Genomic DNA, 16,611 nt, shown 5'->3' on the forward strand with positions numbered 1-16,611 from the left:
TTTTTCTTTTTTTTTTTTTCTTGAGACAGAGTCTCGCTCTGTCACCCAGGCTGGAGTGCAGTGGTGCGATCTCAGCTCACTGCACCCTCCGCCTCCCGGGTTCAAGAGATTCTCCTGCCGCAGCCGCCCCAGTAGCAGGGATTACAGGTGCCCGCCACCACATCTGGCAAATTTTTGTATTTTTAGTAGAGAGGGGGTTTTCACCATGTTGGCCAGGCTGGTCTTGAACTCCTGACCTCAAGTGATCCGCCTGCCTCAGCCTCCCGAAGTGCTGGGATTATAGGTGTGAGCCACTGCACCTGGACTTTTTATTCCTTTCTTTATTTTTTATAGAGATGGGTTCTCACTCCTGCCCAGGCTGGTCTCAAACTCCTGGCCTCAAGCAATCCTTCCACCTCGGCCTCTCAAAGTGGTGGGATTATAGGCATGAGCCACCACACATGAACAGTTTTTACTTATGTATTATAATTTTTATGAACATATTCAGTCCTGTACACTTCAAGACATTATGGTGCAAAAGTGAATAATGCAACAATCACATTGTCAGTACATTTATCTATAAGTTTGTTTGCCTTTATAAATGTTACAGGCAAACAAACTTACAGATAAATCTACTTGCAGTAGACATGCCAGTACATTTTCTTTATGACGTGTGTGTGTATTTGCCTGGCCCTTTAGAAACACCATTCTATTTTTTAAGGATCTGTTTCAGATATCTCATATAAATGGATTCGTACAGTCTCTATCTTTTTGTGACTGGGTTACTTCATTTAGCATGTCACCAAGATTTTCATTTTTAATTTTTAAGGGTACATAGTAGGTGTATATATTTATGGGGTACATGAGATACTTTGATACAGGCATGCAATGCATAATAATCACATCCAGACAAAGGGCTTTTCTTGAAGATTCAACTTTATTGTAGATTTTACCAGATTTCCTGCTTTTTAAAAGCTGAGTAATATTCCATTGTGGTTTTATTTATTTATTTTTTTGAGACATCTCAATTTCTTGGGCGTCTAAAGATTCATCTTTATTGTAGATTTTACCAGATTTCCTGCTTTTTAAAAGCTGAGTAATATTTCATTATTTGTGGGGTTGTTTTGTTTTGTTTTGTTTTTTGAGACATCTCGATTTCTTGGGCATATGTGGTGCTAGTATGAGTTAATTTTGTTGCGAGGAGTCTCACTCTGTCGCCAAGGCTGGACTGCATGGCCCGACCTCAGCTCACTGCAGCCTCCGCCTTCCAGGTTCAAGTGATCTCCCACCTCAGCCTCCTGGGTTGCTGGGACTACAGGCATGCACCACCACGCCTGGCTAATTTTCTTTTTTTTTTTTGTATTTTTAGTAGAGACGAGGTTTCGCCATGTTGGCCAGGCTGGTCTCAAACTCCTAACCTCAGGTGATCCACCTGCCTTGGCCTCCCAAAGTGCTGGGATTACAGGCACGGGCCACCACTGCCAGCCTATTTGTGTATTCTGAATTATATTTAACCATTCATTTGGTGAGGTAAGTTTGGGTTGTTTTCCCCTATCAGCTTTTGTGAATAATGTTGCAATAAATATGGGCATGCAAAGAACTCTTCATGTGACCATATATGTGGAGGTTTGTTTCTGTGTTTTCTATTCTGTTTCATTGACCTAACTGTCTGCCTTTATGCCAATACCAAACTGTTTTAATTACCGCAGCTTCATAATTTTTTTTTTTTTTTTGAGACAGAGTCTCAGCTCTGTCACCCAGGTTGGAATGCAATGGTGCGATCTCGGCTCACTGCAAACTGCGTCCCGGGTTCAGGTCATTCTCCTGCCTCAGCCTCCTGAGTAGCTGAGATTACAGGCATGTGCCACCATGTCTTTTTAGTAGAGACGGGGTTTCACCATGTTGGCCAAGCTCATCTTTAACTCATAACCTCAGGTGATCCACCCACCTCAGCCTCCCAAGGTGCTGGGATTACAGGCATGAGCCACTGCGCCTGGCCATAATGTATTTTAAAATCAGAAAGTATGATACCTGCAACATTGTTCTTCTTTGTGGAGATTGTTGCGCTCTTCATGGTTCCTTCACGCACTGTGTAATTTTAGGGTTGCCTTTTCTATTTCTGCAAAAACGAAATTGTGAACTTGAGAGGATTGCACTGAATCTGTAGGTCACTTGGGTGATATGAACATCTTCGTAATATTAAGTCTTCTAGCCCATGAAGAACATGCTCAAGTGCGTATTGTTGAACTTCCGTATATTTGTGAATGTTTCAGTTTTCTTTCTGTTACTGATTTCTTGTTTTATTCCATTTTGGTCATAAATAATAATCTATAAAATTTTAATTTTTAAAAATGGGTTAAGGCTTGTTTTGTGGCCTGACAGGTGGTCTGTCAAGGAGAATGTTTTCTGAGCTGTTGAGAATATCGTGGATTCTGTTGTTTAGGGTGTTCTCTAGATGTCTGTTGGTTGTCACTGTTTTATAGTGCTTTCAAGTCCCCCGTTCCCTGTGTACTCGTTGCTTCATTTCTGTAAATATTTGCTTTATATATTGTGAACCCTGGTGAAACACAGATGTAGACATAAATACACAGACATACATTTGTCATAGGTTTTCTGTGAACAAAACCTTTTATTATTTATTGTCTTTTTTGTCTCCTGTGAGTTGTTCGTGTTTTTTGTTTGTTTGTTTTTTGTTTTTGTTTTTGTTTTTGAGACGGAGTCTTGCTCTGTCGCCCAGGCTGAAGTGCAGTGGGGCTATCTTGGCTCACTGCAAGCTCTGCCTCCCGGGTTCACGCCATTCTCCTGCCTCAGCCTCCCGAGTAGCTGGGACTACAGACGCCCTCCACCATGCCCGGCTAATTTTTTGTAATTTTAGTAGAGATGGGGTTTCACCATGTTAGCCAGGATGGTCTCTATCTCCTGACCTCGTGATCCGCCTGCCTCAGCCTCACAAAGTGCTGGGATTACAGGCGTGAGCCACCACGCCCGGCTTTGTTTTGTTTTTTCGAGATAGAGTCTCACTCTGTCACCCAGGCTGGAGTGGAGTGGCGTGATCTTGGCTCACTGCAACCTCTGCCTCCCAGGCTCAAGCGATTCTCCTGCCTCAGCCTCCTGAGTAGCTGGGGTTACAGGCGCGTGCCACCACGCCCAGCTAATTTTCGTATTTTTAGTAGAGACAGGGTTTTGCCATGTTGGCCAGGCTGGTCTCGAACTCCTGACCTCAGGTGATCTGCCCACCTCAGCCTCCCAAAGTGCTGGGATTTCAGGTGTTAGCCACTGCGTCCGGCCACAACAATATATTTTAAACTGGTAATGTCTTCAGTCACATACAAATTTTTTTTCTCAATACATCTGCCCTGAACTTTAGGTTACTGATGTCATTGATCATATCCTTTTATATGAACAGATGTTTATAATTATTTTTACGCTTTTGTTCCTCCGCCGCCCAGGTTCAAGTGATTCTTGTGCCTCAGGCTCCCTATAGCTGGGACTACAGGTTTGTGCCATCACGCCCAGCTAATTTTTTTGTATTTTTAGTAGAGATGGGGTTTCACCATGTTGGCTAGGCTGGTCCTGAACTCCCGACCTCAAGTGATCCGCCCACGTTGGCCTCCCAAAGTGCTGGGATTACAGGCGTGAGCCACCGCACCCAGCCCCTTTAGCATTTCTTGAGTATAGGTCTACTGATGACTTTTTCAGCATTTGCTTACCTTATATTCTTGAGCTCCATAATTTCTATTTCTTTTTATACTTTTTATCTTTTTGTTGATCTTCCATTTTCCTGATTTCATTTAGTTGTCTGTGTTCTTATTTCACTTATTAATGTTATTCACATGATTATTTTGAGTTTTTAAAGATAATTTATATATCTCCATTTCTTTAGGGTTGCTATCTGGATATTTATTTTTCCTTTTTGGGGCGTTAAGTACCCTGATACTTTGTATACATTGTAATCTGTTGTTCAGATTTGAAATTAACAAAAAGCCACCTGTTTCAATCTTTATAAAGTGGCATTGTTCTGGGAAATTCTGACACCAGTTGACCAGGCTAGAGATTATGGGAGCCTCTCAAACTTGTTCTTGGGATATGTCTTCTCTGGAATGGTGTTTTTGTTTGTTTGTTTGTTGAGACAGAGTCTCTCACTCTGTCTCCCAGGCTGGAGTTCAGTGCTGCAATCTCGGCTCACTGCACCCTCTGCCTCCCGGGTTCAAGCAATTCTCCTGCCTTAGCCTCCCAAGTAGCTGGGATTATAGGCACGTGCCACTGTGCCTGGCTAATTTTTGTATTTTTAGTAGAGATGCGGTTTCACCATGTTGGCCAGGCTGGTCTTGAACATCTGACCTCGTGATCTGCCCACCTCGGCCTCCCAGAGGGCTAGGATTACTGGCGTGAGCCACTGCACCCGGCTGTTTTCTTAATTACAGAGGTTTTCACATGTTTCCTCTTAAGAGGCTGTAATCACTTGTTATATCTGTTGCCCATCTCTGGTACTGCAGTTTCTCATCTGCTATAACAACTATTTATTATTGGTCTCAACAGAACCAACCTGTCGGTCAAAGTATACCGTCATTCCATTCAGTACTCCGTGTCATAGGAGACAGAAACCAGTCTTTTTCAAGCCCCCAAAAGTATGGACACGTGTGCCACTATTTTCTTTATTTTCTGAGGGAGAAGTCGGAAGTTTACTCCTAAGGGCACCTACCTTATTGGAAAAAGGAAGGGCTGTGGTGGGTAAATGGAACCAACTTTCCTTCCATTCTATAGGGCTTATGGCATTGTGCTCACCTGCAAACCCTTCATTGATTTTTAGAGTTCTCAGAAAGGCTTTTTAAAAAATTTAAAAAAATTTGTGGGTGCATAGTGTATATATTTATGAGGTACATAAGATATTTTGATACAAGCATGCAATGCAAAATAAGCATATCAGGGAAAATGGGGTGTCCATTCCCTCAAGCATTTATTTTTTGACTTACAGACAAGTTATACTCTTTATTTTAAAATGTCCAGCTGAAGTTATCTTTGACTGTGGTCGCCCCGTTGTGCTATTGAATAGTAGGCCTTTTTCATTCTTTTTAAGTAATTTATTGCAGCCATGAACCATCCCCACCTCCCCCACCCCCTCACCCACTACCCTTTCCAGCCTCGTAACCATTCTTCTACTCTCTATCTCCATGACTTAAATGTTTGGACTTTTAGATTCCACAAATAAGTGAGAGCATGTAATGTTTGTCTTTCTGTGCCTGGCTTATTTTACTTAACGTGGTGACCTTCAGTTCCATCTATGTTGTTGCAAATGACAGGATCTCATCCTTTCTTAAGGCTCAATAGTACTCCATTGTCTATAAGTAGTACATTTTCTTTTTCTTTTTTTTTTTTTTTGAGACAGAGTCTCGCTCTGTCGCCCAGGCTGGAGTGCAGTGGCGCGATCTCGGCTCACTGCAAGCTCCGCCTCCCGGGTTGACGCTGTTCTCCCGTCTCAGCCTCCCGAGTAGCTGCGACTGCAGGTGCCCGCCACCACGCCCGGCTACACGTTGTTAGCCAGGATGGTCTCAATCTTTTGACCTTGTGATCTGCCCACCTCGGCCTCCCAAAGTGCTGGGATTACAGTTGTGAGCCACCGCGCCCGGCCTATAAGTAGTACATTATCTTTATCCATTTGCCCGTTGATGGATACTTAGGTTGCTTCCAAGGTCTGGCTGTTGTGAATAGTGCTGGAAGCAACATAGGGGTGCAGGTGTCTTTGATATACCGATTTCCTTTCTTTGGCCTATACATATGCAGTGGGATTGCTGGGTCATATGGTACCTCTAGTGTTTTGAGAAACCTCCAAACTGTTCTTCATAGTGGTGGTACTAATTTAATCCCCACAGTGTACGGGGCTTCTTTTTCTTTCCATCCTCACCAGCATTTGGTATTGCCTGGCTTTTGGATATAAGTGATTTTAACTGGGGTGAGATGATATCTCATTGTAGTTTTGATTTGCATTTCCCTGATGATCTGTGATGTTGACAACCTTTTCATATGCCTGTTTGCTGTTTGTGTCTTGTTTTGAGAAATGTTTATTCACATCTCCTGACCATTTTCTGGCTCGGATTATTAGATTTTTTTCCTATAGAGTTGTTTGAGCTCCTTATAACTTCTGGTTGTTAATCTCTTGTCAAATGAGTAGTTTTCAGGTATTTTCTCCCATTCTCTGGGTTGTCCGTTCACTTTGTTGATTGCATTCTTTGCTGTGCAGAAGCTTTTTAACTTGATATGTTCCCATTTGTCCATTTTTTTTGGTTGTCTGTGTTTGTGGGGTATTGCTCCAGAAATTTTTGCTTAGACTAATGTCTTAGAGGTTTTTCTCAATTTTGTTTTTCAAAAAACTAATTTTTTGTTTCATTGATCTTTTGAATTGTTTTAAAATTTTAATTTCATTTATTTCTGCTCTGATCTTCATTATTTTTCTTCTACTAATTTTGGGTTTTGTTTGCACTTGCTTTTCTAGTTCTGTAAGATGCATTGTTGGATTGTTTAGTTGAAGTTTTCCCTCTTTTTTGATGTAGGCACTTGTAACTATAAACTTCCCTGTTCGTACTGCTTTTGCTGTATCCCATAGGTTTTGGTATATTTTGTTTCTGTTATCATTTGTCTCAAGAAATTTTAAATTTCCTCCTGAATTTCTTTTAATTCACTGGTCATTTGGGAGCGTATTGTTTAATTTCCATGTATTTGTATAGTTTTGAAAATTCCTCTTTTCATTCTAGTTTTATTCCATTGTGGTCAGAGAAAATGCTTGGTATTATTTCCATTTTTTGGATGCTTTAAGACTTGTTTTGTGACCTAACATTTGGTCTATCCTTGAGAATGATCCATGTGCTGAGGAAAACAATGTGTATTCTGCAGCTGTTGCATGAAACGTTCTGCAACTATCTATTAGATCCATTTGGCATATAGTGCAGATAAGTGCGATGTTTCTTTATTGATTTTCTGTCTAGTAGATTTGTCCAGTGCTGCAAATGAGGTCCTGAAGTATATAGCGGTTACTGTACTGGGGCCTCTCTTTAAAGTTCTAATAATATTTGCCTTATATATCTGGGTACTCTGGTGTTGGATAAATATATACTTACAATTGTTATATTCTCTTGCTGATTTTACTCTTCTATCATTATTTAATGACCTTCTTTTTCTCTTCTTATACTTTTGGTCTTGAAATCTGTTTTGACTGACACCAGTATAATGACTCCTGCTCTTTTTTGTTTGTTTGTTTCTTTTTCATGGAATATCCTTTTCCATTCTTTTATTTTCAGACTATGTGCGTTTTTATAGGTAAAGTGTCTTTCTTTCTCTCTCTCTCTCTTCTTTTTCCTTCCTTTCCTTTCTTTCCTTCCTTTTCCTCTCTTCCTCCCTCCTTCCCCTTCTCCTTTTCCTTCCTTCCTTCCTTCCTTCCTTCCTTCCTTCCTTCCTTCCTTCTTCTCTCTCTTTCTCCCTTCCCTTCCCTTTCCCCTCGTTCATCTCTCTCTTCCTTTCCTTTCCCTTTCCCCTTTCCACTTTCCCCTTTCTCCCTTTCTCCCTTTCAAGATGGGGTCTCACTGTGTCACCCAGGCTGAAGTGCAGTGGTGCAATCTTGGCTCACTGCAACCTCTGCCTCCCAGGCTCCAGCAATCCTCCCACCTCAGCCTCTCAGGTAGCTGGGACCACAGCCCAGCTAATTTTGTGTTTTTGGTAGAGATGGGTTTCACCATGTTGCCTAGGCTGGTCTTGAACTCCTAAGCCCAAATGATCTGCTCACCTCGGCCTCCCAAAGAGCTGGGATTACAGGTGTGAGCCACTGCACCTGGCCTCAAGTGTGCTTCTTAAAGGCAACAGGTCAGTGGGTCTTGTGTTTTCATCCATTCAGCCAGTCTATTTCTTTTGAATGGATAATTTACTCCATTTACATTCAATGTTGTTATTGGTAAGTAAGGCTTAATCCTGCCATTTTGTTACTTGTTTACTGGTTGTTTAGTGGTCTTCTTCTTTCTTTCCTGTCTATGTTCCTTTAGTGAAGGTGATTTTCTCTGGTGATATGATTTAGTTTCCTGATTTTCATTTTTTGTGTATCCATTGTATGTTTTTTGGTTTGATGTATTTTAACGTGATAAGAACCTAACACTCTTTGCATAAAAAAGCAAGTGAAAAGAAAACTAATAAAAACTCTACGCCTTAGCTTATTACTCCTGATTTTTAACTTTTTGCTGTTTCTTATTGTACTATGTTTTGAAAACTTGTTGTAGTTATCATTTTTGATTTGTTCATCATTTAATTTTTGTTTGTTTGTTTGACAAAGTTTCACTCTTGTTTCCCAGGCTGGAGTGCAATGCCACAATCTTGGCTCACCACAACCTCCACCTCCCGGGTTCAAGCGATTCTCCTGCCTCAGCCTCCCGAGTAGCTAGGATTACAGGCATGCGCCACCACGCCCGATTAATGTCGTTTTGTTTTTTTTTTTTCTGAGACGGAGTCTCGCTCTGTTGCCCAGGCTGGAGTGCAGTGGCGTGATCTTGGCTCACTACAAGCTCCACCTCCCGGCTTCACGCTATTCTCCTGCCTCAGCCTCCTGAGTAGCTGGGACTACAGGCGCCCGCCACCACGCCCGGCTAATTTTTTTTTGTATTTTTTAGTAGAGATGGGGTTTCACCGTGTTGGCCAGGACGGTCTCGATCTCCTGACCTTGTGATCCGCCCGTCTCGGCCTCCCAAAGTGCTGGGATTACAGGCGTGAGCCACCGCGCCCGGCCTAATGTCATATTTTTAGTAGAGACGGGATTTCTCTATGTTGGTCAGGCTGAACTTGAACTCCTGACCTCACATGATCTGCCTAATTAATGTTCTTTTCTGATTGAAGTACTCCTTTTATCATTTCTCGTAGGACAGGTCTGGTATTGATGAAATACCTCAGCTTTTGTTTGGCCATCCTTATTTCTCTTTATGTTTGAAGGATATTTTTGCTGGATATAATATTCTAGGGTAAAGGTTTTTTTTCTTTCAGCACTTTAAGTATGTCATACCACTCTCTCCTGGCCTGTAAGTTTTCCAGTGAAAAGTCTGCGGTGAGGCATACTGGAGCTTCATTGTATGTCATTTCTTTTTTTTCCCCCTTTGGCTGCTTTTAGGATTCTCATAATGGCATTTTGCTTAGTATATTTTTGTTAGGATTATGACTATGAAGGAATAAGGGCCTGTGGTATTTCATTATGCTATCTTGCTAATATGCTTGTATAATTTTATGCCTTAGATTTGTAAAGGATGCTATCTAGTAAGTGGAATAATTTGTTGTTTTTATTTTTTCCAGCTTTGTCTTCTTATCTTACTGAAGACATTTTGCCAGAGCAGGGCCTGCAAGTTTCATTCCAAAAAGTGATGCTGAGAAGATATGAAAGATGTTGTCTTGAGAAATTACGCTTAAGGAATGACTGGGAAATTGTGGGTGAGTGGAAAGGGCAGAAGGCAAGTTATAATGGACTTGACCTATGCTCAGCAACTACTCATAGCAAAAACTTTCAATGCAATAAATGTGTGAAAGGTTTTAGTAAATTTGCAAATCTAAATAAACGTAAGATAAGCCATACTGGAGAAAAACCATTCAAATGCAAAGAATGTGGCAATGTCTCTTGCATGTCTTTAATAATGACTCAACAGCAGAGAATCCATATTGGAGAGAACCCATACCAATGTAAAAAATGTGGCAAAGCCTTTAATGAGTGCTCATGCTTTACTGACTGTAAGAGAATTCATGTTGGAGAGAAACATTGCAAATGTGAAGAATGTAATAACATTTTTAAGTCTTGCTCAAGTCTTGCTATTGTTGAGAAAAATCATACTGAAAAGAAAACCTACAGATGTGAAGAATGTGGCAAAGCTTTTAACCTGTGCTCAATTCTTACTAAACATAAGAAAATTCATACTGGAGAGAAACCATACAAATGTGAAGAATGTGGCAAATCCTTTAAGTTGTTCCCATACCTTACTCAACACAAGAGAATTCATAGTAGAGAGAAACCCTACAAGTGTGAAGAATGTGGCAAAGTCTTTAAATTGTTGTCATACCTTACTCAACATAGAAGAATTCATACTGGAGAGAAAACCTTCCCATGTGAAGAATGTGGAAAAGCCTTTAACCAGAGCTCACATCTGACTGAACATAGGAGAATTCATACTGGTGAGAAACCATACAAATGTGAGGAATGTGGCAAAGCTTTTACCTGGTTCTCATACCTTATTCAGCATAAGAGAATTCATACTGGGCAGAAACCCTACAAATGTGAGGAATGTGGCAAAGCTTTTACCTGGTTTTCATACCTTACTCAACATAAGAGAATTCATACTGGAGAGAAACCCTACAAATGTGATGAATGTGGCAAAGCTTTTAACTGGTTTTCATATCTTACTAATCATAAGAGAATTCATACTGGAGAGAAACCCTACAAATGTGAAGAATGTGGCAAAGCCTTCGGCCAGAGCTCACACCTTTCTAAACATAAGACAATTCATACCAGAGAGAAACCATACAAGTGTGAGGAATGTGGCAAAGCCTTTAACCACTCTGCACAACTTGCTGTACATGAGAAAACTCATACCTGAGAAAAACCCTACAAATCTAAACAATATGGCATAGTCTTTAATACCTATTCACAACTTCACAGCAGAATATTTTTACTGAATAAGAGTGTTACAAATGTAATGACTGTCAAAAGGCCATTTACAGTCTATAAGCCTTTGAGTGCACTAAAATGTTTAGGCTACGAACAATACAAATAGACCGGTTCAACACCTCCACTTATATCACAGCTCTTACTGTACACAGAAGAATTTATACTGGAGGGAAACCCTCCAGTTGCTCAAACTGTATTCAACTTCAAAGACTTTGTATTGGAGAGAAACCCTACAAATGTAATAAATGCAGAAACAACATTTGTTCAAAAAATATACCTTAGAAAACACCAGAGTGTTCACACTAAAAACTGTTTTACAGATGCAGTAAATGTGAAAAAATATCTAATCAAAAATTACATCAAAACACATCCAAGAATTCATAGTAAAAAGCACTAAGTCACTGACACTTTCAGACACTACTGTAAATCTGAGTGTTGGTTATAGAGAATAATTCAAAGTTAAGTTAAAGTAAGTAGGAGATTCACCTTTTGGGGAAGTTATAATTACATTTCAAGTATACCTTTTGGTGCCAGGCACGGTGGCTCTTTCCTATAGTTGCTGCACTTTTGGATGCCGAGGTTGGGGGATTGCTTGAGCCCAGGAGTTTGGGACCAGGCTGGGCAACATGGCAAAACCTCATCTCTACAAAAAGTAAAATAAAAGCCAGGCTTGGTGGCACATGCCTGTTGTCCCAGCTACTTGGAAGGCTCAGGTGGGAGGATTGCTTGAGCCTGGAGGTTGAGGATGCAGTGAGCTGCTATCTTGCAACTTCACTCCTGCCTGGGCAACAGAGCAAGACCCTTTCTCAATAATAATAATAACAACATAATAATAAAGTATACTCGGTGCACTGAAAGAGTTTTAGCTTTTTTGAAAATCACATATTTATGTAATTCAAGTCTTAAATCACTTGATACCATGCCTTCATTCCTAGTGTTTATGTGAAGGCATGAGGCCTACTGTTGCTACATGAAAGCTGTGAGAGTTTCTTCTATATTCGGGTTGGTGTCGTTCATATCCTTTTCTTTGGAAGATTATGGACATTGCATTGTAAGCTTCCTGAAGAAATTTAACCGGAGAGGCTCTTTGTACTTGTCTTATAATAGGGTTGTAAGTGATTCATGAGATAGGTCTTCAGAGTACTATTCTGCATTATATTTAAGAAAGAAACATTTGAGTTTTACAAGTCAGTTGTTTTTCCTATTGCACATTAAGGTAATAAAATTCAGTGGATTTTGAAATGCTCTTTTTAGACTGTTTGAACTTAATTTGTTTTAATAAGACAAAATTGTTTTAATGTCTTTGGACCGTTGTACATTAAGTGATGCGTATCCTGCCACCAACGTTAACCTATCTCACCTTAGTTACGGTTGTAGGTAACAAATGGTAACAATACAATAGTGGGTAACATGGTGGAATAGTATCTCTAATGATCCCTTCTCCCAGTGGCATTAAACTTCAAATAATTTGAAAAATATTGTTCCCACACGTTACACCTTCATTCTGTTTGCTCTTTTTGTAATGACAGTGTCATTATTATGGCTATAATAAAGCCTATATAGGATTATAATCAAAGAGCATGTATTTCTGAATCTTGAAGGACTATTCACAAAATTTTATTTACATTTTCCTTTTAACATGTGGCCTTTCTGGCCTGCAAAACATATACATACTTTTAGTTTTGGTTTACATGGAGATAAATATATAAATATATTACTCTAAGGATAAATGTTAGGTGTAAGACAGTTATGAAGCAAGTAATATGTTTGAAGTAAGTGCATACCTGTTTTCAGAATAAAAGAAAAATGTTGGAACCAAACATAATTTCAAAAGTATGGATAATTTATTAGCAAACTAGAAACCTCAAAAATGTTGAAGGCAAATCTGTTTTCTCTGCTTTGTATTGAAGGCATTTCTCTAAAATCTTATTTTGCAGAATTTCCCCATGAAATTCCTGTTTTTACTTTTATGTTGCTCATGCTAGAGCTAACGTATAATTTTCTTGTTCCAAAATTCATGAAGAATTTCTTATGTGATCTTCTCAGGGATTATAATAATGATTTTATGAAACTTATTGGTGCTTAAAAAATAATCTGAAGATGTGAATAATTCCACAGTGAGTGTATTAATTGTCATTGTACTTAATTAGTACATTTCCATTTTTCCATTATTAGAGAACACTATTCAAGCCAACTTTTTTTGTTATTGTTTCTTTCACTTTTCTTAATTGAGTTTATTGACTCTATTGGGCAATTTGTTCAGATAAACACTTTGGAGGCTTTATAAGTCATAGGGCTATTTGGCATATAAATGAAGTGAAGAAACACAACGCAGTGCCAGATGTGTAGTAGATGTTCCATAATTAACAATAAATATTCTTTTTGGAGTGAAGTTGTGGCTCCAGGTAAGAGATTGGAAATATCCAGGATGAAGACCTGGCATTGATTCTGCATGCAGAGAAAGGACTTCTCTACCCAGGCTGCACAACTGACTCTCTCTGAAGAGGAATTCTGCTTTTATTTCCAAATTATCTCTGTTTTTTTGTGGTCTCTTTTTCTTTCTTCTCAACTACTTATGCATTCCAGCTCTCCTCCTTTTTTTTTTTTTTTTTTTTTAAAAACCTGTGTTATGGCTACACTTTCTCACTGTTCTCCACACAATATGTCATCTTATATAGCACTTTGTACATTCTAACAGGAAGTTTGGACTTTCTCTTTTTCTTCTTTTTTTTTGGAGACATGGTCTCACTGTGTCACCCAGGCTGGTGTGCAGTGGTGTAATCTCGGATTACTGCAACCTCTGCCTCCCAGACTCAAGCAATCATCCCACCTCAGCCCCCTGAGTAGCTGGGACTGGAAGTGTGCACACCCACTCCTAGCTAATTCTTTTTTTAGTAGAGATGAGGTTTTACCATGTTCCCAGGCTTGTCTTGAACTCCTAAGCTCTAGTGACTGACCTGCCTTGGCCTCCTAAAGTGCTGGGATTATAGGTATGAGCCACACCTGGCCTGGAAATTTGAAATTTTTTAATGTGATGATAGATTTTTGTTTGTTTGTTTGTTTGTTTTGAGACTGAGTCTCACCCTGTCACCCAGGCTGGAGTGCAGTGGTGCAATCTTGGCTCACTGCAACTTCCACCTCCTGGGTTCAATCAAGTCTCTTGCCTTGGTCTGCCAAGTAGCTGGGATTACAGGCACGCACCACCATGCCTGGCTAATTTTTGTATTTTTAGTAAAGACGGGGTTCATCATGTTGGCCAGGCTGGTCTTGAACTCCTCACCTCAGGTGATTCACCCACCTCAGCCTCTCAAAGTGCTGGGATTACAGGCATGAGCCACTGCGCCCAGCCAATGGATTGACTTTTAACTGGAGAGTTTGAGGTCATTTATATTTTACAAAACTGACATTGTGATCATAGCTTACTGCAGTCTCAACCTCCCAGGCTCAGGTTATCCTCTCATCTTAGCTCCCTGGGTAGCTAGGAGTACAGCCACATGCCACCATGCCCAGCTAATTTTTTTTATTGTTTTGTAGAAATGAAGTCTCACTGTGTTTTCCAGGCTGATCTCAAGCTCCTGCGCTCAAGCAACCCCCCTACCTCAGCCTCCCAAAGTGCTGGCATTACAGGCATGTGCCACCATGTGGCCCAGCTACAAGCAACACATTCTTTTTTTTTTTTTTTTTTGAGACAGAGTCTCGCTCTGTCACCCAGGCTGGAGTGTAGTGGCGCGATCACGGCTCACTGCAAGCTCTGCCTCCCAGGTTCATGCCATTCTTCTGCCTCAGCCTCCCAAGTAGCTGGGACTGCAGGCGCCCGCCACCACACCCGGCTAATTTTTTTGTATTTTCAGTAGAGACAGGGTTTCACCGTGTTCCCCAGGATAGTCTCAATCTCCTGACCTCGTGATCCACCTGCCTCGGCCTCCCAAAGTGCTGGGATTACAGGCGTGAGCCACCGTGCCCGGCCAGAAAATTGTTTTTAAAATAAAAGACACCATTGATAATTGCATCAAATATATGGAATTCTTAAGTCTATAGCTGACATAAAATATGTAAGAGTTGTACGGAGAAAATTTTCAAACTTATTTGAGAGATGTTTAAAAGGATATAAATAGAGAGCTCCTGACTTCGTAATCTGCCCGCCTCGACCTCCCAAAGTGCTGGGATTACAGGCACGAGCCACCGCGCCCGGCCAAGCAACACTCTTAATGGAGGAGAGGGATGCACTGTCCATGGACCAGAGAATTAAATCGGGCAGTTAGCATTGTTTGTTTGTTAAAAGAAAATATTTTAAAATCCTGACGCAAAGTGTGGTGAATGTATAATTAATTAGAATAGGTAAAGCTTTAATAATATTGGACTATGTATTGTAAGCAGTGTGAAAATAAACATGTGAGAATTTGGAAATCTCTGAAGAGCAAATGTATCTTAGAAATTCTTAAGGAGAGTTAATGATAAGTGGATAATTTTGAATTTAATTTTCTATGAAACACTTATAGCACACCTTATGTTTCCATGCAGAACCTATTTTTGAATGTGTGTGTTGTGTTGAACAATAATAGAATGACTTCTGTGGATTTAAAATTTGAAATAATCTTTTTTTTTTTTTTTTTTGAGACTAAGTTTCACTCTTTTTGCCCAGGCTGGAGTGCAATGGCGTGATCTTGGCTCACCGCAACCTCCGCCTCCCAGGTTCAAGTGATTTTTCTGCCTCAGCCTCCCAAGTAGCTGGGAGTACAGTCATGCACCACCACGCCTGGCTAATTTTGTATTTTTAATAGAGTCCAGGTTTCTCCATGTTGGTCAGGCTGGTCCCAAACTCCCAACCTCACGTGATCCGCCCACCTCGTCCTCTCAAAGTGCTGAGATTACAGGCTTTAGCCACTGCGCCCGGCCTGAAATAATCTTTCTTTTAGATTTATTTTTGCAATCTTGGGAACTTTTTAAATTTCTTCCTGTATTTCATCGGGTGCAGTTGGCAGTCCATAGTCTTCATTCTTAATCACCTAACTAGCTAACCGCTTGGTCATTCACTCTAAAGACATCTCAGAGATCATGGTAGCTTTTGGATTAAAACATTTCCTCAGTGATTTTGGGGTGCTAAATTGTTTTCTGTGTTTCTACAATAGCCAAATTGGGACCATTAGCACTGTCTGCTTCTTTACTGTTTTCTATACCATCACCATCAGGAACAGCAGCTCCAGGTACCCCAAGCTTAAAGTAAAAGTTCTAAAATACTTCGGTCCTTCCCATGTTCTGTGCTAGGCCCTGAGCACACTGGTAAATACCTGAGTTCCTGTACTGATGACGGACTAATAGAACAAGAACATCACAAAAACTTTATTTTTGAGTCTTTTCCACTGAGTTTATGAGAAAGACAGAAACATTTATTTCCCAAATATTCCCAAATATTATATATTTCAAAATTTGGGAAATATTTCTTTCAATATTTAGGAAATAAAGATGTCTCCTCAACCTACTGATTTTATTTTTGTGGATATATTCCAATAGTAAAATTGCTGTGTCATATGGTAGTTCTATTTTGAATTTTTTTGCGGAAATCATCATACTGTTTTTGGCAGTGGCTGTATTGGTTCACATTCATACCAACAGTGTGCTAGCATTTTTCTTTCCCCACACTTTCGCCAACACATATCCTCTGTCTTTTTGATTATAGTCATTCTAACAAGAGTGAGGTGATACCTCATAGCAGTTCTGATTTGCCTTTCCTTGGTGATTATTGATGAACATTTAAAAATATATGTGTTGGTCATTTGTAGGTCTTTTGAAAAACATATTTAGATATTTTCCCCATTTTTAATATCTTTCTGTCATATAGTTTAAGTTCTTATGTATTTTCAATATTAACCCATCCGACATATATTTTGAATATTTTTTCATTCTGTGGTTGTCTCATCATATCATTGATTGTAGCTGGTGCTGTACAGAAGCTTTTT

At 40.0% G+C, this 16,611-nt stretch overlaps 1 protein-coding gene and 1 pseudogene across 2 annotated transcripts in view; both read left to right on the forward strand.

Moving 5' to 3' along the window:
• The window catches only part of ZNF695 (zinc finger protein 695), a 24,286-nt gene extending 12,056 nt beyond the window's left edge, over positions 1-12,230 (forward strand). For both annotated transcript variants that reach the window (XM_063809301.1, XM_001139463.6), the window contains exon 4: positions 9,295-12,230. In XM_063809301.1, the coding sequence (XP_063665371.1) occupies positions 9,295-10,583 (1,289 nt within the window). In that variant the 3' untranslated portion in view covers positions 10,584-12,230. The remainder of the gene's footprint in view (positions 1-9,294) is intronic.
• Positions 15,572-16,106, forward strand: PANTROV1R-PS202 (vomeronasal 1 receptor panTroV1R-ps202 pseudogene; annotated as a pseudogene).

The sequence above is a fragment of the Pan troglodytes genome, chromosome 1 (assembly GCF_028858775.2).
Source record: "Pan troglodytes isolate AG18354 chromosome 1, NHGRI_mPanTro3-v2.0_pri, whole genome shotgun sequence".
Taxonomy (NCBI): Eukaryota; Metazoa; Chordata; class Mammalia; order Primates; family Hominidae; genus Pan; species Pan troglodytes.